This window comes from Aulonocara stuartgranti (assembly GCF_965226115.1).
Source record: "Aulonocara stuartgranti genome assembly, chromosome: 20".
Classification (NCBI taxonomy): domain Eukaryota; kingdom Metazoa; phylum Chordata; class Actinopteri; order Cichliformes; family Cichlidae; genus Aulonocara; species Aulonocara stuartgranti.
Window position 1 is genome coordinate 19,362,103 of NC_138956.1, and position 23,495 is coordinate 19,385,597.

The 23,495-nt window shown below is 41.2% G+C and overlaps 2 protein-coding genes across 7 annotated transcripts in view; one reads left to right on the forward strand and one right to left on the reverse strand.

Annotated features, from left to right (window-relative positions):
- asxl1 (ASXL transcriptional regulator 1) overlaps positions 1-23,495 on the forward strand; it is a 267,754-nt gene that overhangs the window by 12,981 nt on the left and 231,278 nt on the right. The gene's annotated exons all lie outside the window — the stretch shown is intronic.
- The window catches only part of LOC309696400 (paired box protein Pax-7-like), a 120,776-nt gene continuing 97,635 nt past the window's right edge, over positions 355-23,495 (reverse strand). For 3 of the 6 annotated variants that reach the window (XM_082517615.1, XM_082517614.1, XM_082517613.1), the window contains one exon: positions 355-825. In XM_082517615.1, the coding sequence (XP_082373741.1) occupies positions 476-825 (350 nt within the window). In that variant the 3' untranslated portion in view covers positions 355-475. Of the gene's footprint in view, positions 826-5,191; positions 5,441-5,533; positions 5,655-6,513; positions 10,806-23,495 lie in introns of those variants that run through there. The other 3 variants (XR_014273460.1, XM_082517616.1, XM_082517617.1) reach the window with 3 other exon arrangements.

The window sequence follows — 23,495 nt, forward strand, 5'->3', positions numbered from 1 at the left end:
GGTAGCAAGGTGTTTCGAAATGTTGTAAGTGGCTGAGTTTATGCCTCTAACAATGGGTCTGAGTGGGACACCTTCTTTGTGGATCTTAGGAAGTCCGTAAATGCAGGGTATGGTATCCCCTGGGTATAGGCAATGATAGGACAAAATCATTGAAAGCCCTACATATCACCTGTGACATTATTCAAACTGCGAAAATCTCTGCACGGCCACCATCAACCGTCTGATTTGGGCACCATGTGTAGCGGAGAGGCCCAGGCACTATTCGAGCGCTGTACGATGCCGAGGCGCTCCATGGTTGCAAACTTTTCCCAAGCGATGGGGAATTTCTGTCATGGCGCAGTGGCCTGTGGAAATGGGATGGACTCAAGTGCAGATTCAAAACCGGAGGCCAGGGGTGAGGTGTAACGAAAAGAGATTTTATTTTACAATGCTCAGAGGCTAACAGAAAGTGCAGACTAGAATCAATGAACATAAACTAGATGTCTGAGGCGAGAGAAAATACTGTGATGATAACTAGATGGCAGGGATAACTGGGTGCAGGTACTGGGCAGGGGAAACTGTGGCGGGCCAGGGCACTGAAACAGAGGAGAGAGCAGTCAGGGGAATCCCACAGAGGGTTGCGAGTGAATCTAAGGATAGTACACTGAGCTGTCTTACAAGCTTGCAGGTGGGGTTGCGTGGAGGGGGGAGGCAGGAGAGGTCCAGGTGGGTGCTGTATGCAATGCAGGGAGGCAGGCAGGAGAGAATGGCAGTTCCAAAACGGAGAGGGATTACCGGCGGCAGCAAACTGGTATCCAGGAGAACTTGGTAGGTGGGTTTCAGAGGCTGACGAGAAAAACAGAGATACGGTTAATACACACGATGAGTCACCAAGGAACGGACATGAGGCCGAGAACTGACTAAAGTTGGCAGATAATCTGGCGAAGACCAGTTGAGTGCGCTGGTCATAAATACTGCTGGTACGATTGCCATCAGGTGAGGAACAACAAAGACTCCACCCAGTGGGGAGGAGCCGATGCTGTGGAAAACCACCCAGACCACGACAATTTCGTAGGGTTGAGGAGGCACGCCTGTGCAAACACCGGGGGACCAAACATGGTGATATAATGTTCAACCCTGTGTTTCAATTCAGTTCAATTTTATTTATATAGCGCCAAATCACAACAACAGTCGCTTTATATTGTACAGTATATCCTATAATAATAGATACAGAGAAAAACCCAACAATCATTTGACCCCCCATGAGCAAGCACTTTGGTGACACTGAGAAGGAAAAACTCCCTTTTATTTATTTATTTATTTTTTCTTTTGCCTGCCCCGTTTGGCTTTTTTGCCATCAGAATTATTGTCTAAAGGCAAAGAAAGATGCCCAACGGATTTACTTTACTAAATTGACCATCCCAGGCTGGGATGGAAAAACTCCCTTTTAATAGGAAGAAACCTCCGGCAGAACCAGGCTCAGGGGGGGTGGCCATCTGCTGCGACCAGTTGGGGTGAGAGAAGGAAAACAGGATAAAGACATGCTGTGGAAGAGATACAGAGATTAATAACAGGTACGATTCAATGCAGAGAGGTGTATTAACACATAGTGAGTGAGAAAGGTTACTGGAAAGGAAAAACTCAATGCAATCATGGGAATCCCCGGGCAGCCTACGTCTATTGCAGCATAACTAAGGGAGGACTCAGGGTCACCTGGTCCAGCCCTAACTATATGCTTTAGCAAAAATGAATGTTTTAAGCCTAATCTTAAAAGTAGAGATAGTGTCTGTCTCCCCGAATCCAAACTCGAAGCTGGTTCCAGAGAAGAGGGCCCTCTCATTCTACTTTTAAATACTCTAGGAGCCTGCAGTGCGAGAGCGAAGTGCTTCAATTGGGTGATATGGGTTTCGTCGTTGTTCTAAAGGCTATATGTGCAAAAGCAACACCGAGCCATGATTATCAATAAAAACAAATGAACAGGTAACCCTCTTATTACAATATCAATAATCTAATATAAAAGGTATAAACCTTTCCTGTTGACAAGATGTTGGGGCTGCTGCATAACCAACGTCTGCAGCAGCCTAAACGTGGGAATACTGACGACCTGCACAAATAAATACATAAAAAGCACTTCTGAGATGTTTTTATGTCTTTTCTTTGCTCCAAGCAACTTGTTCTCTGTGTGCCTTTCTCTTGTTTGTATACATTTTCTTTTTCTCTCTGGTTCTTGGCGAAGTCGGTTGCACTTTTCTCCTCTCCTCCCTTATCTTCCCTGCTTAGCCTCTTGTGTCCTTTTCCAGTCTTGTGTATTTTGTATTACTTTTCCCTGGAACACTCTCTCACAGTCTGTTCTCTAAAACCTAAAGAGGAATTATGGATTTGATCAACTGGTCCCTGAATGCAATTGACACCCTTTTCTCAACGAGAAGTCTGGGCTCGGGTGAGCCTGAGTGTTGAAGATATCTAGCTATTCGGAGCCATGATAACAGGGTTCTTGCTGATCGGAGCTGGCTTGGCCCTGGCTTGGCCCTGGCTTGGCCCTGGCTTATCGAAGATTAAAGAAAGCGGAATCGGCTGTTTAAAACCCCACAAGGCTGCCTGCAGGGATTGAATCGATGGGACGAGTGGTGAGTTCTCAAAATGGGCTCATTGAGCGCAGCACAGATAAGATCTTGGAGAAGCTTACGGCTGCTGTGAACACTCAGAATAAGATCTCTGAGCGAAAATTTGATTACACCTTGGAGAAGCACTCAGAATAAGACCTCTGAGCGAAAATTGATTACATCTTGGAGAAGCTCACTGCGGTCGTGAGTTCTCAGAATCTGCTCTTTGAGCACAAGAAGGACAACATCACGGAGCGTAAGTTTGATAACATCATGGAGATGCTCACATCTCTCCAACAGGAGATTGAGAGACCAGTGTCGGACTGTTAGAACAGCTTTGAAATTCACATGAGTTGTTCGCACTAAAGTAAAAACCACCATCGCTTCATGCGGCTACCACTTCGGCGCCAGCTATGATCTCAAGGCTGGAGCTGAACAAAAACACCCTGATAACAGACTGTGCTTAGACTGTTCCTCCCCTATGCAAGGCCACCTGGGTTGGCTGGAAGACTGTTTACTTAGCCTGGCAGGGCGAAGGACACTGTCTCAGCTGAACTCTGGACACACACGCATACACAAAAACTGATACACACTCATCCCCCCTCCCTTTCCAAACGCCTTCAATGCTTGTCCCCTCCCGGGGAAGATGGCGGTCGACTGGACCAGCGCAGACATGCTGCAGGACCGGATGCGATGTCTACACCAGCTCTCTATTACCCTTTACCCGCCCCTGTTGCTTGTCTCGTGTTTCTGTGGTGTATTGATAGCCATGTGCTTTTTGTATGCGCTGAGGTATTTTGTTTCTTTTTCTGTTCTCAAACTGATCTCCTCCTTGTTTCATTGTGTTTTCTGTTTGTCTGTTCATCCTTTTGTATAAAATGTTCTAAAAAGTTAAATAAACTACAACCCCCCCCCCTTCAAAACCAAAGAAATGACCATAGAACTTTGGCTAAATGATCTGGCATAGATAGGTGATGACATGATTAGAACCTGCAGCATGTTAAGTCATAATAACAGGTTAAATCCTTGAGTTATGAAGTAGGTCTCTTCTTACTTTTGTGACAAGCGGTATACATTACCATGCTCAGTGTTGGGAAGTAACGGAATACATGTACAAGCATTACGTATTTAAAATACAAAATATGAGTAACTGTATTCCATTACAGTTATCGTTTTAAAAGGTGGTATTCAGAATACAGTTACTTTGTTAAAATAAAAGGATTACACAGCAGCTTTTTCCTGTTTCATATGTTAAGCTATGCCCTCTCTATTTTTGGTAATTCCACGCGGGTAGAAACCTAAACAAAACACGCATTAAGAGGCTCTAATGTCTGTGTCTCAATCTCGCGGCCCATGTCACCTCTACTTGCCATGATGCCACATTGCTTGAAGTGAAGAAATATTTTTCAAAATTATTTTTCAAAAAATTTTTTAAAATGAAGGCAATAGGCAGAGTGTTACAGGCATAGCCCTAAAGAATGTAGCCTCATGGGCAGTGTAGTCTGTGCTGCAGGGAGAATGGACTGCCATACCCATTATGTGTCTGTGAGCGCCAGGAGAGTCTACAAGTACAAGTTGTCACTGACCAGAAACAGGAGATGGAAGCATGTAAATATAATAATAACCATTGCAGCCTATAAGAGTGCCTGACAAGCCCAGTTGTAAGTAAGCTATTAAGACTTGACTGTATACTGTGTTTGTGTTTTCCTCCGAAACAATAAGTTCAGTTGGAGCAGCCTTTCAACACCTCACTCTGTCTCTCACTAGCAAAGTTGAACCAGGGAATAAAGTAAAGCTAATTTTCGGCCACGAGCCCGACACGGAACCCAATGTACTAGCCAGAGGTCTCTTTACTACGGTTTGGAGCCGCCTACCTGTTTTATATATACGCGGAATAGTTTTCTATAACAAATCGCTGGAAAAAGTGCAGTCTTATCTAATGTCAACCCACTGTTACTCATTTTATATTAAAATTTAAAAATATAGTTGGTATAGATATGGCGAGTAGCCTTCAGAAATAGTAATAAATCACACAGCAATAGTACATTAATGTAGTTGTAAAAAGCATGACAACAGTAATCCAAAGTATTCAGAATACCTTTGTTCTGTTATAAATAAAAGTTGTAAAATGTTGTATCACTAAAATATCATTTTGACTCAGTTTGTTATTCATTATGTGTTTACAGCACCCTCTGTGGTTGCTCCAAGCAATACATTTTAGAAACTGCTTTATTTTGAAAAAACTTCATTGAGCAGGAAGAAAATAATAATGGATTGTCCAGCATCCAGCATCCAGCATGTCCAAATTAACACTGTCAGATTTGATTTCAACACTATTAAAGTGTCTATATGGGTCCACACCAGAAAGTGTTAATTTAACTCTTTTTGGAGAGTTGGTACGTTAACTCCGATTTAGTGTTAAACACCAAATCTGTCTGGAGTTGATAATTTAACACTTGGTCTTAAGAGTTTATATATTAACTCTCAAAGATTATTTTAGTTTAACTACGTAAGAGTTATCTTCTAATTCATTCTAAAAAGCGGGAATTTTACTGTTCTGAACTTCTAGAAATTTATTTTGGAAATAAACATTTACTAAAAAGATGCAATGGTTTTTGAAAAACATTTATTCTGAACTGTGCACCACAATTTCAAAACATTTTCTGAAAGATGTAACAGTATACATGTTCTCACTTTCATTAGAATTGTGTTTATCAAAAGGTCTGACATGGTAAATGCAAATAACAGCATTCTCATCACTTATTTCTTCAATACAATATGCATGTCCTTCATTCATCCCTTTGTGGAACTTCAGCGCACTTCTGCTCTCCCCCATATTCCATCTTCACAAGCATATCCTGTGCGGAGATTGAATAAAAATTAGTTGACACTAATTAATGGCACAAATAATCCAGTAAACAATTGCAGCACAGTAAAAAAAAATGACTTACCAAGCATGGCAAACAACTCAAATATGTAGAGCAAAATGTTCTGAAACGGCTTCACTTCAGCTTCGATTGGAGCCGTGCTGGGGGCGGAGTCTGTGAATTTACTCTATTGGTGTCATAGCCCCTGTAGGAGTTCAGAGTTAAGAGGTCAAGAGTTAATGTTTCCATTTTAACACCTCCAGATTTGACAGAGAAACACTCATTTTTAACACTCGATTTTAACTACTATCATTTTACACCTCAGAGTTACATTAAAAGAATGTGACTCTACTTAGAGTAAAATTAACTCTACTTTTGCAAGAAGACTATTAACACCAAAACATTTAACACTTTTGAATTTGCTGTGTATGTACTTAAAGTATAAGTTCTTACTTTGCTTTTGTGCAATAAGTTGCCTGCTAATGTAATATTTGGCTGTAAAGCTAGTCCCTTTGTTAAGCTAGTTAGCCGCGATTTTGGAGGTCATCTGGGATAGCATCGATAGTACAAGTTTATATAATAAGACATATGACATATGCTATGTAGTAGCAATGTGGTATATAAGTGCATATTATGCTGCACATATGTATATCATGACTGTATTGTTTGTCTTGTTTTTAGTTTCACCCTTTTGAATGTCAGTAAACCTGTTAACAACGTTCATCGATCTTCAGAGTTGTGATATAAGAAAGGTGTTAACGCCCCTGCATCAGACAAGCACCCATAACGGCACAACGTTATTCTCATTGAGTAATGTAACGGAATACGTTACAAAATATATTCTGGAGCATGTATTCTGTAATCTGTAGTGGAATACATTTTAAAAGTAACCTTCCCAACACTGACCATACTTTTGAATAGTCAGTGCAAAAGAGTGTCTTTGAGTTTCAGTTACTGGCCAGTTTTGCCTGGTTTGTTTTCTTATTAGTGTTAGTGTATATTGATTATAATGTATGTGCTTACTCCAAATAAGGTACAAATTCAAGGAAAATTAATAAATGCTGTTCAGATTTTAAATTCTCTTTAATTGTACTGCCAACAAATAACAACTTCAGTCAGCACAACCCCTGTGGTCTTGGTCGAAGTGTTTTAATGAACATACAGTTACGTAATTGTTACATACACCAAGAGGCTGAAAGGAGTAAATGACAGTGAATGCCAAATTTCTCACTAGTCTAATACTTTATACATGTGGAATAAATAATATCATGATGACATACATGCCAAACTGAGAGCTAAATAAAACAAGTAGAAAAGTGGCCAAAAGGTTTTTGGCAATGGTGAGGCTGAACAAAATCTTTACAATTGATCCTTAATGTTGTCCTTTGTTTCCTTTCAGTGAAAAAAACAAAATGAAAAAAATATATATATATATATATTATATAGACACAAGTTAGAAGGTTATCACCCAAAAGGGGTTTTCACGGTTGTTGTGGCAATGCAGCTTAATAATATTATAAAAGTATGTAGCGTCTATAGAGTACAGAGACATAACAAATCACTTGGAATGTAAATGAAATCATCAAACTTAAACTTCTCAGTTCCTTTTCAGAAAGCCCAAACCTCTCTGGAATGGCATCAACAGCACCACAAAATAATAATAAAAAAAAACAACAACAACAACAAAAAGCAAACAAACAAACAAACAAAAACCCCCAGAAAAGATTCAGATAATAATTCAGAATAGTTAACCTTAAGGATCAGTGCAGTCCCATTTAAATTTGATGATGTTTTTCATTTTCATGGATCTGTTCCTGGAAAATTTTGTCCTTGAAAGCAAACTTTAAACTGTGTCTGTTGAGTGTTGAGTTCAAGTAACCAAAAAAGTTATTATTTTTAAGTCATACAGTGGGGCAAAAAAGTATTTAGTCAGCCACCGATTGTGCAAGTTCCCCCACCTAAAATGATGACAGAGGTCAACTGTGAGAGACAGAATGTGAAGAAAAAATCCATGAATTCACATGGTAGGATTTGTAAAGAATTTATTCGTAAATTAGGGTGGAAAATAAGTATTTGGTCAATAACAAAAATACAACTCAATACTTTGTAACATAACCTTTGTTGGCAATAACAGAGGTCAAACGTTTACTATAGGTCTTTACCAGGTTTGCACACACAGTAGCTGGTATTTTGGCCCATTCCTCCATGCAGATCTTCTCGAGAGCAGTGATGTTTTGGGGCTGTCGCCGAGCAACACGGACTTTCAACTCCCGCCACAGATTTTCTATGGGGTTGAGGTCTGGAGACTGGCTAGGCCACTCCAGGACTTTCAAATGCTTCTAACGGAGCCACTATTTTGTTGCCCGGGCGGTGTGTTTTGGATCATTGTCATGTTGGAAGACCCAGCCTCGTTTCATCTTCAAAGTTCTCACTGATGGAAGGAGGTTTTGGCTCAAAATCTCACGATACATGGCCCCATTCATTCTGTCCTTAACACGGATCAGTCGTCCTGTCCCCTTGGCAGAAAAACAGCCCCATAGCATGATGTTTCCACCCCCATGCTTCACAGTAGGTATGGTGTTCTTGGGATGCAACTCAGTATTCTTCTTCCTCCAAACACGACGAGTTGAGTTTATACCAAAAAGTTCTACTTTGGTTTCATCTGACCACATGACATTCTCCCAATCCTCTGCTGTATCATCCATGTGCTCACTGGCAAACTTCAGACGGGCCTGGACATGCACTGGCTTCAGCAGCGGAACACGTCTGGCACTGCGGGATTTGATTCCCTGCCGTTGTAGTGTGTTACTGATGGTGACTTTTATTACTTTGGTCCCAGCTCTCTACAGGTCATTCACCAGGTCCCCCCGTGTGGTTCTGGGATCTTTGCTCACCGTTCTCATGATCACGGGATGAGATCTTGCGTGGAGCCCCAGATTGAGGGAGATTATCAGTGGTCTTGTATGTCTTCCATTTTCTGATGATTGCTCCCACAGTTGATTTTTTCACACCAAGCTGCTTGCCTATTGTAGATTCACTCTTCCCAGTCTGGTGCAGGTCTACAATACTTTTCCTGGTGTCCTTCGAAAGCTCTTTGGTCTTGGCCATGGCGGAGTTTGGAGTCTGACTGTTTGAGGCTGTGGACAGGTGTCTTTTATACAGATGATGAGTTCAAACAGGTGCCATTCATACAGGTAACGATTGGGGGACAGAAAAGCTTCTTACAGAAGACGTTACAGGTCTGTGAGAGCCAGAGATTTTCCTTGTTTGAGGTGACCAAATACTTATTTTCCACCCTAATTTACGAATAAATTCTTTACAAATCCTACCATGTGAATTCATGGATTTTTTTTTTCACATTCTGTCTCTCACAGTTGAAGTGTACCTCTGGTGCAAGTTACTGACCTCTGTCATCATTTTAAGTGGGGGAACTTGCACAATCGGTGGCTGACTAAATACTTTTTTGCCCCACTGTATTAGTATAATCCCATTTAACCACCAACTTAATTAAAAATAAGTTATGAGTTAGAAACTACTGTTAAAAGGTACGTGAAGTCACGAATTTGTGATAAATAAAGTATGCACCATCTTAATCAAAATATTTAAACTACTTGGATCTTTAGGTTTATCAGATCTAACTTACTTGGGGTTATGTAGCATTTTCTTTTCTTTTTTTAGGCATGGGAATGGGTGGTGACATTACAGAAATATATATTTATTGGCAAAATCCTTAGTGTTATAATACAAAATTTTAAATTCTGAGTGCTAAATTGCTTGGATCAGCAACATTTTGTAGTACTTAAAATCAGCAGTCTGTTTGATATCATTTACAGTCCACTGTTCTACTTTACAAAAAATGTATTGAAGACAAGCATTTGTTAAAAGATGTTAATTAGTAGAAATATAGTTGCAGATATGGTTCTACAAAGATCATTTTTTGTTTATATGATAAATATGAACAGAGTAGATACTAAAGGAACCACAATGAAGAGAAATAAATAAATATAGAAACTAGTGATTGATGCAGATGTGAATGATGGCAGTTAATCAGAGTACATGTTAGACTCTCAGTTTTGACCTTGGTGTCCTTGGAATTCAGCTATGAACAGAGCTCAGAATAAGTCATCCCGTGAGGAATTATCTGATATAGATCTGCTACAGAAATGTTATTCTTCTTCACAAACTTAACACATGCACAAATTATGACATTTTGTTTTATTGTCTTATTCATCTTTTTTTTTCCATGTTCTGTTGTTCAGCAAGAAGGACTCCTTAGAGTAGGCATCGGACGACTTCACCAATATTGGTGAAGTCGTCCAGGCTTCACATGGAAGAAATTAAAAATAAATAAAAAGGGTCAACAAGGATCAATCTTTCTTGATGAGTGTTTTCTTTAAGACAGGAGAAAAATCAACATATTTGTTGAATCCAGTGGCTTAAATTCTGTTTGGGTCAGATATACAGCATGCATAGTCTCGAGGTAGCTTTCATGGTCTATACGTTTTCTGACAACACAACCAGAATCATATCAATCAAAGATTTACAGAGACTACAAGGGACTTTTAGGGTACTCAGCTGTTGTGTGTAACTCAAAGGGTTCTTTCCTAAATGTAAACAGGCAATAGATCAGTATGTTTTAACAATTCATTGAAACATTGCCATAAATTCATTTTATTTTTAAATTTTTTAAAATTCATCCTAAAAATGTGCTCTGCATTCACATTTTTACTGTAATTCAACCTTTTTTTATTTGTTGAACTACTGCAGTAAGAGCAGAGTGATTCTGTTTCACTTGGAACATTTTGCAAAGAACCAGAAGTAACATTAGAATAACTGGATATTATTTCCTCACTGTGATTCTGGTTATACAAAAGTTATTTTATTTCAAAGATTACATTCAGATTATCTTTTAATTCACATTTAATTGCTTATAACAAATTTCTAGTTATCTAAAAAGTTTGACACACCTGAAATTTGGTGCAAAAAGTATGTTCCTAACACTTCCTCATTGTTAGTTTGGTTGTTTCCATGAAGAATACTTAAAGCTTGCAAAACTGCATCATTCAGTCTTTCACCCACCAATATAAAATAATGTTTAAAAAAACCTAAATAGCAGTCACATTTGTACTCAGTTTGTGGCACACACTCACAAATGCTCTCTGGAATATGCGAGTTGTAGCAGGCAGTGTGGGTTGTGCTGGTGACCCGGTGTACTGCTGTTTAAATATGTTGGGAAAGTACTAGTATGCTTGGCCTGTCTCAACTTGCAGCAGTCCCAGTACAGCTGAGTGGTCAGCCAGCTTCATTCTGCGCTGATTGGAGAGATTGACGTTCTTAGCCAGGTAATCCACAGCAGCTGTGGAGAATAGAAGACAGGATGGAGAGTTAATGAAGATTTGTTAGAATCCTTGCCGCTTGCAATTGATAAAATGGTAAATGGACTGAAAGTCACTAAGGCAAAAACTAATTAATACAAATACAAAGGAATAAGAACAAAACGGTTTACAAAAGGATTACAATGTGAGACAACCCAACCAGACAACCTGACAATGAACAGAGGGAATCTGACACGCTAAATACACACACAGAGGGGAACACATAACAACAGGGGAAGCAAAACTGAACACGCTGAACACAAGACAAAAGACTAAGATGCAGACCAAAATACATGGCATGATACAGGGATAAGAGGAAGGAACACACAGGGGAACAAGGCAGACTGAGGAGAAAAAGGGAGGTGACACAATGAGAGAAACATGGAAGTAATTAAGAAAGACGAGACACTGAGGGAGAGAGAGAGACAGACAGGACGGGCTGGGGAGAACATACATGAATGCACATGACAGACAGGGGAGACAGAATGAAACACAAGGAGGGAAAATGTAAAGGGAAAAGGGAGACAAAACACAAAGGCATTACTGGGACCTGGGAAACATGCAGGGAAAGGCACGTAAACACAGATGACACGACAGACACGAGAGACCAAAACACAAGGGGAACCTAACAGACAAGAAACTAAACATAGTCAATCACCCAGGAACACAGAATAAACTAAAGACTAACTAATGAACCTTAAACCATCATCATAATATATAACAATCACCAGAAGCCAAGAAACTCAAAATGCTGGGTCGGATGACCCAGAACCATGACACTACTTTTACATTATGAGTAAATCATGTTATTTCATGGTTTACTATTTATCCTGCAAACCTAAATGATCAGTTCATTTCCCCTTGTACTCATTCTTGATAGCACCTCCTGACAATGTGTTATGACTAGAATAGAATAGAATTAGAATAGAATAGAATTCAACTTTATTGTCATTGCACATGCACAGGTACAGGGCAACGAAATGCAGTTTGCATCCATCCAGAAGTGCTTAGTGATATAGATATATTACAATATATATTAGCAATAATATAGATATGTAAGTATATTACAGAAATGGGTCTATTATGTTATAATGTACACGGTATGAAGTATGTTGTGAATATTCTATAACTATAAGTATGTACAGGCTGTAGTGAGTACAAGCTGTAGTGAGTACAAGCTATGTACAGGATATGGACAGGATATAAATATGAAAAACTATACAGAATATGAAATAAATAACTTTACAGGAATCTGAGATATACAGCTATACAGAAATGGGAATTATGCAAGTTGTAAACAGTTGTAGGGTTAAAAATTATCGTATGTACAGAATGATTGTTTACACAGGGCTATACAGTAGTGCAGTTAAGGTAAGTGAGGGTGTGGATAATTTCTACAGAGGCTATATAAAGTGCTAGTGGTTGTGAGTGGTGGTTCACTCCATGTTATTATTGTGTGTTTGAGGGTACAGTTGTCCATTGTGTGTGTGTGTGTGTGTGTGTGTGTATGTTCAGTCCATGAGTTAACGTGGGTCAGATGTCAGGAGGCAGAGTTCAGGAGTCTGACAGCTGTGGGGAAGAAGCTGTTCCGGTACCTGGTGGTCTTAGTCCGGAGGCTCCTGTAGCGCCTCCCAGAGGGCAGGAGGGTGAAGAGTCCATGTGATGGGTGACTGGGGTCTTTGATGATTTTCCCAGCCCTTTTCAGACACCGCTTCCTGTAGATGTCTTTTATGGCAGGAAGTGGTGCTCCGGCGATGCGCTGGGCAGTTTTCACGACCCTCTGCAACGCCTTCCGGTCCGAGGCAGAGCAGTTCCCGTACCAGACTGTTATACAGTTGGTCAGGATGCTCTCGATGGTGCAGCGATAGAAGTTCACCAGGATGTCTGAGGACAGGTGGTTCTTCCTCAGAGTCCTCAAGAAGAAGAGGCGCTGGTGAGCCTTCTTGACCAGCTTGGAGCAGTTGGTCGTCCAGGTGAGATCCTCGGAGATGTGGACTCCCAGGAACTTGAAGCTGCTCACACGCTCCACAGCCGTCCCCTTAATGTGGATGGGTGGATGTGGGTCAGCATTCCTCCTGTAGTCCACGATGAGCTCCTTGGTCTTCTCGGTGTTAAGCAGCAGGTTGTTTGTGTCGCACCACTCAGCCAGACGATCCACCTCCTCCCTGTAGGCGGCCTCATCGTTGTCACTGATGAGGCCAATCACCGTGGTGTCATCTGCAAACTTAATGATGGTGTTGGAACCATCAGCAGGTCTGCAGTCGTGGGTGAAGAGGGAGTAGAGGAAAGGGCTCATCACACAGCCTTGTGGTACACCGGTGTTCATTGTGATGGTAGATGAGCAGCGGTTATCCAGCTGGACATGTTGGGGGCGGTTGGTCAGGAAGTCCAGTAACCATTTGCAGATGAGGGAACTGATGCCCAGGTCTGTCAGTTTCCTGATGAGTTGTGAGGGGTGGATTGTATTGAATGCTGAACTGAAGTCTATAAACAGCATTCTGGCGTAGGTGTTGTTGTTGTCCAGGTGTGAGAGGACAGAGTGCAGTGCGATGGAGACTGCATCCTCTGTGCTCCTGTTCTGGCGGTATGCGAATTGGTGGGGGTCCAGGGTGGGGGGGAGACAGGATTTGAAGTGTGCTAGGACCAGCTGCTCTAAGCACTTAGTGATGATGGGGGTGAGTGCTACTGGGCGGTAGTCATTGAGGCAAGATGGGTTGGAGTTTTTGGGTATCGGGACGATGGAGGTGGATTTGAAGCAGGCCGGTACCACAGCGTGGGCCAAGGACAGGTTGAATATGTCTGTCAGCACTCCTGCAAGCTCCTCAGAACACGCTCTGAGAACACGCCCGGGGATGCCATCGGGACCTGCAGCCTTGTGGACATTGATCCTGCTCAGCACCGCTCCTACATCGGTGGGGGAGAGAGTCAGAGGTTGGTGGTCTGGCGTCACGTCTGCTTTGGTTGTGGGGTTCCCTCGCTCAAAACGAGCATAAAAGTTGTTGAGCTCGTTGAGGAAGGAGACTAAGAACAACAGTGGCATTTCACTGCACAGGGTACTGCTTTGTCATTTTTCATTGTCCAGGGCTGCACTTCAAGTGAGTGTATTGTTTGATGAGAAAGCCTGAAAAACTGTTAAAAGGGTGTTCTTTCTGGTCTCTTGGGATTATCTGATCATGTCTCTCTAATGTTGTAGAGTATTTATCTTTCAGTATAAAGAGAACTGGAGTGTAGGACGAACAGAATTTTTGATTTTAGCTTTTCTTTTTCCACTTTGCTGTTTGTTTATATGTAGGTACCAAAACTGCTTGGTTAAACTCTTAAGCACAAATTAGAAGGCAATCTTGTCCCCTATCATTTCTTCATTTTTTAAATCACCATGATTGTGAAGAGAAATTGTAGAAGGCAAAGGAACTCAGACTCAAGATATCTTATACATGTGCACACATGGACGATCGTCCCTCACCGTCCAATCCATCCTGCACCAGACGAGTGCAGGACAAATGTGAGACAGAGGAAAGACCGCCCAGGGCTTTCAGAGCTTTCTTTATTTATACTTAACCCAAGCTTTCAGGGAAGTAGGAGTGGCAAAAACATTTCCACAAAAGGAGAAAGAGACCGTTAGCTTGCCTGTTAACAAAGGAGGTAGTATGTATGTATAGAAATTCAGACATTCCCATATAATGAGAGAGAGACCGTTAGCCTGCCTGTTAACAAAGGAGGTAGTATGTATGTTACAGCATTCCTCTGCACATCAGTTTTCACTCCCTTTTCCTGTGTGGTAGTTTCAATTCAACAGCTCTTCTTCCTTTAAATGAAGCTACAACTAAGCATAATCACAAAACTCAAAAATCTCTCAACAATGATGATGAGAATTTTTGATCAGCAGAGGAAATTTGGTCTTGTGATGTACCAGTGCGTATATGTATGAGGTAACTGTTTTGATTTGATTGATGTATAAAAAATAAAGTACTTAATTACTCACAAGTAATTTGATATTCAATTCAATTCAATTTTATTTATATAGCACCAAATCACAACAAAAGTCGCCTCAAGGCGATTCATGATATACTACTCTGTACATTACTTTCATGTGACTCCATAAATTAGTGTTTCCTAACCTTTTGGAGCCATCGCACATATTTCACAAAAGAAAAATCACATGGCACACCACCAATCAAAATTTTTTCCTCGCACCAGGCTCTGTTTGTCCCCAGTATACCTTTCTTGCTTTCTTCTGGCCACTACTCATGCTAGGGCCTTCATCTGGGTCAGAATTTTTTCCAGGACCCAGGTCAGATTGACTACTTTTTTCAAATCTCACAGCATGACTATTATGCAATTTCTTCTTCTGTTTTACCTGCAGTTGGCAACCTATTTAATTAGAGCAGATAGTTATACTAGTGCTAGTGGAAAAGAATGTAATTGTTCTGCCCGTTTCTCCCGCCGATGGCTTAGAGTACGAATCAGGTGGAACCAGATAATCTTCAACGGAACACCTGATCAACTGTTGGGAAACAGCCATAAATGACCATGGTCACATAATTACTATTTCCATACATAAACACAAATCCCGATACTAATGAGGACACATATGATCTTTTAGTTTTTATGCATGAACATGAAAACTGACAAAACAAGAAAAATTGAAAGAGACTTAGGAGAGAATGCCACAGTGACTTTTAAAAACATGAACACATACAAATGCACTTGCTCATCACTGCCTTTATTGTGTGTTGAAGAGGCTCTGGCTGCTGAGCTGGGGTCAACATACACTCACCTTTACATCATTCTGGGTTCTAGCCAGTGTTGGGAAGGTATTCCAAAATGTATTATTCCACTACAGATTACAGAATACATGGCCCAACATGTATTTTGTAATGTATTCCATTAAGTTACTCAATGAGTTAAGTTACTCAATCTGTCTCACAGAAACATGGCTAAAAGACTCAGCCTTCCCGATCCATGGCTGAGTCCATGGCAGAGTGAAACAGTTCAGGGGGTCGGCCCCACAGAAGGTTGTGGAGGCAACACAAATCCAAAAGCCGGCCGTGCGGAAGGCAGCGGCGGCGACACAAATCCAGAGACCGGCAGCGCGGAAGGCAGCGGTGGCCACACTGTTCAGGCGATGGTGATAGTCGGACGGGCTCCTCAGACCCCCCCAGCGGAAGCCGCAGGCGACGGTGATGGCCAGACGGGCTCCTCGGACCCCCCCAGCGAAACTAGGAGGCGGGAGCGGATCTTCGTGCCCCCCCAGCAAAGAATGAAGGCTGAAGCAGCCCCTCGGACCCTCCAGCGAAGGCCAAAGCGGCTCTTCGGACACTCCAGGAAAGACCGAAGGCTGAAGCGGTTTCTTGGACCCCCAGCAAAAGCAGGAGGCTGGAGCGGTTCCTTGGACCCCCCCAGCGAGAACAGTCACAGAACCAGTGTGAGCCAGTGTGAGCTTCTGGCACACACGAAACAAAACCAGCAGGCACGGGGGCCTCTGGCACACACAAAGCAAAACCAGCAGGCATGGGGGCCTCTGGCACACACAAAGCAAAACCAGCAGGCACGGGGGCCTCCAGCAAACATGAGGCAGACTGCTGCGCAGAGCACTGACCCTGCTCAGGCAGCAACAGCCGGGCACAGTCCTCAGCTGGCTCCTTAGCCTCCAGGGGTCCAGAGTCAGCTGAGGCCTGGAGTGAGTAAAAGTCTCAGAACAAGCCAGCTTTTGAGAAACCAGTTTAGTGTTAATATGTTTGTCTCTCTGCTCTGTATGGGAGGTAGAAAAACAGTCCTTAATGCGTTGTATTGCCATAGCTTCCTGTACAGAGGCAGGTGAAAGCGAAGGTTGTACAGGTGACAAAATAGAAGAATGAGTAGATGAGGAGGCAGGTAGCTGAAGAGATAACTGTGCTACTGGTGAGGCTAATGGCTAAACAGGTGACCGGGCTAAGGGTAAAGGTGTAGGCTGGGCTACTGACTGAATGGAAGCCTGAGTGGCTGACTGTAATGATGGTTTTAGCGGAAGTTAAGCTGGTGAAGAGGGGAAATCAGAGTCATTATTCTCCCCTGTCCCAAAACACAGAGCCCCCGAAAAAACAGTCCCAAAGACAGAAGTGGTGTAAAAAATGTCCCTTTGACTCACCACAGCCAGCTGCTTAGATGTCAGCCGTTGTCCGCTGCTGCCAGACGAAGTCTGCTAATTCCCGAGCTTGCACTGCCGCCTGGGCTTTATGTAGATCGGCAATTAGATCTGTGAATCCTCTGGCCTGGTGGAGATGGGGATTTCCCTCGAGGATTGCCTCAATCGCATTCATTCCCACAATCTTCGCTCTTGTATTTGAGGTGTGGGTTATCCATTCCACCAGGCGTAGGACTTGCGCCAGATCACTCTCCCCAGGAAAGTCCGCTGGATCCATGTTTGTGGTCACTCCGTAATGTCACGGCTGGGGCAGCAGTCGTGTGGTGTAGTGAGACAAGGATCCAAAATGCAGGTACTGGCTGAGGTAGGCATGTATTTGTAGTGAAAGCAACGTACAAACCAAGAAATAAGGAACAGGGAGCAACTAAAACCTAGACTGGGAAATCTAATAAACAAACCTGAAAACATAAGGACACGGGGAGACACGCAGGGAAAGCACGAAGAAAGGAGAGCGGAGAGACGCAGGGAATACCAAATTACACAGACGGAGCAACAAGGAACACAGGCAGGCACACACTATAAATACACACAAGGTAATGAGGGAATGATACACCAGAGGGGAACACAGCTGAACCTAATGAGACACAACGAGACACAGACCTTCAAAATAGAACAGGAAACTCACAAACTGTTTTACAAACACAAACTCAGGGACATGAACAGAGCACAGGGGGGGGGGAGAACACAGGTAGGAATAATAGAACACTGAACACCAAAACCAAACCCTAAGAATTAATACAAAATCAGAAGAAACTAGAAAATAATAACAATAAACTCAAAACGCTGGGTCACCGACCCAGGACCATGACAGTTTTCTTTTTATTGTTTCTCGGTTATTCTGTTTCTTTCACTCCAGGACCGTGTGCACCTAATTTCATTCCACCTCATGTAAACATGTGATGCGAATAACACTAAAGAATCCTTGAATCCTTGAGCGTAACGTATTCTAAATACTTTGGATTACTTAATATATTGTCTTGCTCTTTACAACGACATGAATTATGTGATTTATTACTATTACTGAAGGCTACTAACCATACCAATACCAACTAGATATTTAAATCTTTATATAAAATGCCTAACAGTAATGTGGACATTAGGTAAGGCTGCACTTTTTGCAGTGCTTGTATAGAAAACTATTTCTGTATCAGTAATATGTTTTCTTTTTGTCTGTTAACAATCATGTGAAACTGCACATGATTATTTGCAGCTAGCAGGTTGTTAATGCTATCCATCAAATCTAAAAACACTATGTTAACACATGGAGATCCTGAAGGCTACTCCAAAAAGGATCGGATTATATTTTAAATATTTGTTAAACTCTCTTCCAAACCCCAGCTCTCTATTGTAAGTTTTGAGTGTTTACTAAAATGAAAATAAAAGCGTTCTAACTTCTCACTTGTCTGTTTTTATTCAGGCAAACATGTATAATATTTTTATTAAGAGAGATTAGGCTTTACCTTTTAAGACTTAAACTTAAGTGTTTCTGTCACGTAGTGATTGTGCTCAACTGTACAAAGCTTATTAGACATTATGAAACACATGATATGTAAAAGCGAATTTTTGAATTATCTTTTTTTTTTTCTTAAAGAAATCTACTACATCATGTGTAATTTTTTAGTTAAAACAGTTAAATTAAGAGGGAATGGCAATAAAAACTCTGGAGCTGTGATGTCATCAAGTATACTGCAGTTCCAACTATAGCATTCTCAGGAAGTCTGGTGACGAGTAGCCTTCATAAATAGTAATAAAATTCACACACCAATAGTACATCGTAGATACTGAAGTTTTGACCATCCCATTTATCTCCGGAATTTCCAAGTAAGAAATGCATACCTGCCCGTGCACTGCTGGCTCTGGGTCCATTGTCTAACTGATGCCACCAACATTAACAGGATGCTTACATTAGAGCCTCCTATTGTGTGTTTTGTTTGAGTTTCTGACAATCAGAATCAGAGAAACTGTATTAATCCCAGATGGAAAAAAAAGGCCATGGGTCAGACTCGAGCCCAGGCAGGCCACTCTCAGCCATGTGCCATAGGATTGCATGCTCTTCCAACTGACCTAAACCTGCACCCAACTGCATTTAATCACCAAAATTGGAGAAGGGATAGAGCTGGGATAGCCTAACATTAGTCAGGAAACAACAGGTGTGTATTCCACTTATTTCAATAAAGTAACTGTATTCTGATTACCACCTATTTAAACGGTAACTGTAACGGAAGACAGTTACTCATATTTTGTATTTTAAATACGTACCGCCTTTAAGCTATAAAGGTTGGACTTTTAACTGTATTTTTATAACTTTTAAAACTTTTTTTTTTTTACCAATAAGGCCCTCGCTCATGGCCATTCACAATACACCAAAGTAATTTAATAACAAAATTTTGGGACTTTACACATTACTTCTTACAATCTGAGCTCAAAGAGTCATGCTGACAGATTTCTTTCATTGATTATGGCAGCATTTCTTCACCATGTAGAAAAACTGAGACATAATGTTGAATTTGCTGGGTTTTTTTAATCTTATATTAAGATATGGTAAATGGTAGAGATGGCACGATACCACTTTTTTATGTCCGATACCGATACCGATATCATAAATTTGGATATCTGCCGATACCGATATGAATCCGATATAGTGTTTTTTAATCAACAAAACTGTTTTTTAAAATATCTTGCTGCATTTTGCAAGTCTGCAAGTTCATACTCAAGTTTAAAACAACAACTACACTAAAGCTATTCTGTTATACCTGTATACAAAAAAAATGTTTCATAGTTCAATCTAATAAACTTAGACCTACACCATCCTCCCTATTCTGGTATTTTAAAGAGTACTTAGCGTAAATATTAAGCAACCTAACTAATAGGGTTCCAACTCCCAGCAACAACAAAAATAAATAAATAAAAAATAAGGAACCACCCCTCACGCGCCACCTCATGATGCTTAATCGACGTAATCAACCTTAATTTGATGCAGTGTGAAAAAAAATGCACAGAAATCAATTATTTTTCAAGAAATATTAAATAGATTCAACATCTTTCTTCAACAAAATTGCAGACTGCACAGATGGTACCTTCCCAAAGTAAAAAGTACTATAGCTTACTAGGGTATATATTAGACTTAATAGTCACTAGATACAGTAATTGACTTCTATTCAGTTTACATCAAATTAAAACTTTGGGTGTCAGATAATTATTTATTAAAAGCTCGACATTTTAAATGAGAATAAGAAAGAAAAGTATGTCTTTGTGCCCCCTTTTCCCTGTTCATGCCCTATCGGCCCCCCTGGCTAAACTTTGCTAGATCCGCCCCTGCACAGTTACCAGCGTCAGCTACGTAGAAAAAGATCCTGGTGTAGAAAGAAATATTAAATAAATTCTAACAACAGCTTATCAAGCTTAAACGTTCTGCTGTTGTTCAGCCGCTGGTTTCCTCTTTCTGGTGCAAAGTGGGCCAAAAACAAACAAGAGACACGGACTCGCGACAGAAAAGCCGATCAGCTGATCATTTAAGCAGTTTCACGATTGAAGTAGCAGCCGGAGAGCGAGAGGCAGTCGCTTGTTAAGCTTAACGTGGGAATGCTTTACAAACATTCAGAGATGGACTTACACACTTGCTTTACTTCTCTCGGGGATAACTTTGTCGGAGATGAAATGCCAGGTTGCTAGCGAAGCTCCACATGCTATCCAGACCACCGACAGGTCCGGCATGCCACAGCTGCTCTATCACGTGATGCATACTGCTCAGACTGCTGACGTTCTGAGGTGAGTTACGGCGTGTTGCAAGTTTTGCGAGGTGCTTTCGTGATATTTAATGGATCGGATTACATTTTTTATTTTTCTCCGATATCCGATCCAGTAATTTAGGTCAGTATCGGACCGATACCGATACGTAATATCGGATCGGTCCATCTCTAGTAAATGGTCTGTATTTGTATAGCGCTTTACCAATAATAGAACATCCATCCATCCATTCGCTTCCGCTTATCCTTTTCAGGGTCGCGGGGGGCGCTGGAGCCTATCCCAGCTGTCATAGGGCGAAAGGCGGGGTACACCCTGGACAGGTCGCCAGTCTGTCATAAATCACCAATAATAGAACACTGAACACCAAACCCTAAGAATTAATACATATCCAGTCATCCACCCATACATTCACACACTGGTGATGGCAAGCTACATTGTAGCCACAGCCACCCTGGGGCACACTGACAGAGGCGAGGCAGCCGGACACTGGTGCCACCGGGCCCTCTGACCACCACCAGTAGGCAACGGGTGAAGTGTCTTGCCCAAGGACACAACGACTGAGACTGTCCAAGCCAGGGCTCGAACCGGCAGCCTTCGAATTACAAGGCGAACTCCCAACTCTTGAGCCACGATCGCTCCTATCTAATAGATTGAATGCATAGTTATACTTTTTAAACTGACAGAAACTGGAATTTCACCATTCCGTGGACTTACTGTATATCAAGGGCCACATATATCAAGTATGTGGCCCTTGATATAAGATGATTTTAATAGCCATGACATAGATGCAATCTAAATAGGCTGATTGTAGCACAAGTGCAGGAGGAAAAAAAAATTTGTTTATATATTTTTTTTCTCTTTTTATCGAGATTACAGATTACCAAGGAACGTTTGCAATGCAAACAATGACATCATTTTAACTGTGATGTAATACCTGAATTTAGGATAGGAATGTGCTACATTACCACATTATTGAAAAATGTAATTTAGTTACAGTACTGAAACATTTCGGAACATATTACATGTTAACCTCAGAAATGGGAACAGGCTAACCCACCGATCCCTACATTCTGTTTGAAAATCAATCAATCAATCAATCAATCTTTATTTATAAAGCACTTTTCAAACAAAAAATGTAGCACAAAGTGCTTTACATAGTTAAAAGCAGCCCACCCCACCCTCCAACTCACTCCCCGCACTCTCATTAACATAAATGATGTGAATACACACATATCTCCCCCCCCCACACACACACACACACACACGCACACTTAACCCTTCTTTGGCCCTGGGACCATTTTTGGTCCCTTTAGTTTTTCAGTTACAAGCCATTTGCACTGTGTTGAATGGAATATAGCCAAATTCTCTAAAAAAAAGTTTGGCATAATTTCATTTCAAAATTCAAGTCTGACTTCCTTAAATTAGCTTCAGTGGCTAAGCTAACAATACACATCCTCTTAGAGCCCTAGGGACCATTTTTGGCCCATTGACTTCCATTATAAACGCTATTTTTCACTGCAGAATTATTACCGTTAATGTCTTGGTGATTACTTATGTTTCCGTCTCGTTTTGGTCTATGAGCCTTAGAGTTGTAATTTTTTATTTGTCCACCGGGTGGCGCCCTTGCTCCACATTTGATCCCTGCTGGAAAACAGCGGGCTGCTTGGACAGACCTGTGGGAAACGAAGCCTCATTTCCGGCGTGCAGCAGCGGCTTCGCCCGATGATCAGGCGGGACCATTTTTTGGTCCCTAGGACCGTTAGAGGGTGCTTTTTTTTTTTTTTAGTCAACAGGAAATGACGTATTTGTTGTCACGTGGTATCGGATGTGTGGGCTGGAAAAAGCAGTCCCCGGTGATTGTGCCCCGGTGATCGTCGCGACTTACCCCGGCAACATGCACTTATTTCGGCCTAGAGGAGGAGCATTTGCCGCCTGGAGACCATTTTCTGGTCCTGAAAAAAAAAATAAAAGGCGATCGAAATGAATGTTGGTGCCAATCTTTAGTCCATCTAAAGGCCTAATTATAATAACAATTGAATATTACCTTAAATGTTTTTTTTGGAAAATATTCAAGTTTTATGTTTTTTGGGGCAAAAAAAGCAGTGCGCTCATGTGACGAAACCGGGATATAAAGGGTTAAAATCCGCGAAATGTAATTAAAACTTGACATGAATATTTCAAGGAGAAGTAGGTCTAAAAGATTGGCTAATTTAAAGTGGAATAAAATATTAATATATAAATTTTTTATAGCACTTTTTTGGGCGTGGTCGATTAGGACCGATAGGGTGTGCATTTTATGAAATGCGCTCCTGCAAAAAAAATAAAAGGCGATCGAAATGACTGTTGGTGCCAATCTTTGGTCCACCTAAAGGCCTAATTATAATAACAAACAAATATTACTTCAAATGTTTTTTTTGGAAAATATTTAGTTTTTTGTTTTTTGGGGCTAAAAAAACAGGGCGCTCATGTAATAAAACTGGGATTTAAAGGGTTAAAACAACGAAAATATAATTAAAACTTTATATGAATATTTCAGGGAGAAGTAGTTTTAAAAGACTGACCAATTTAAATTGGAAAAAATATGAATATATAATCTTTTTATTACACTTTTGGGGCGGGACCATTTTTGGTCCCCAGGGCTCTAAAGGGATGCATTTTTAAGGGTCAGCGAAGGTTAAAGAGTAAAAATTGGGCTGGGTTCACATGAGCCAAGTGAGCCAAGTGAGGAAACACTATAACA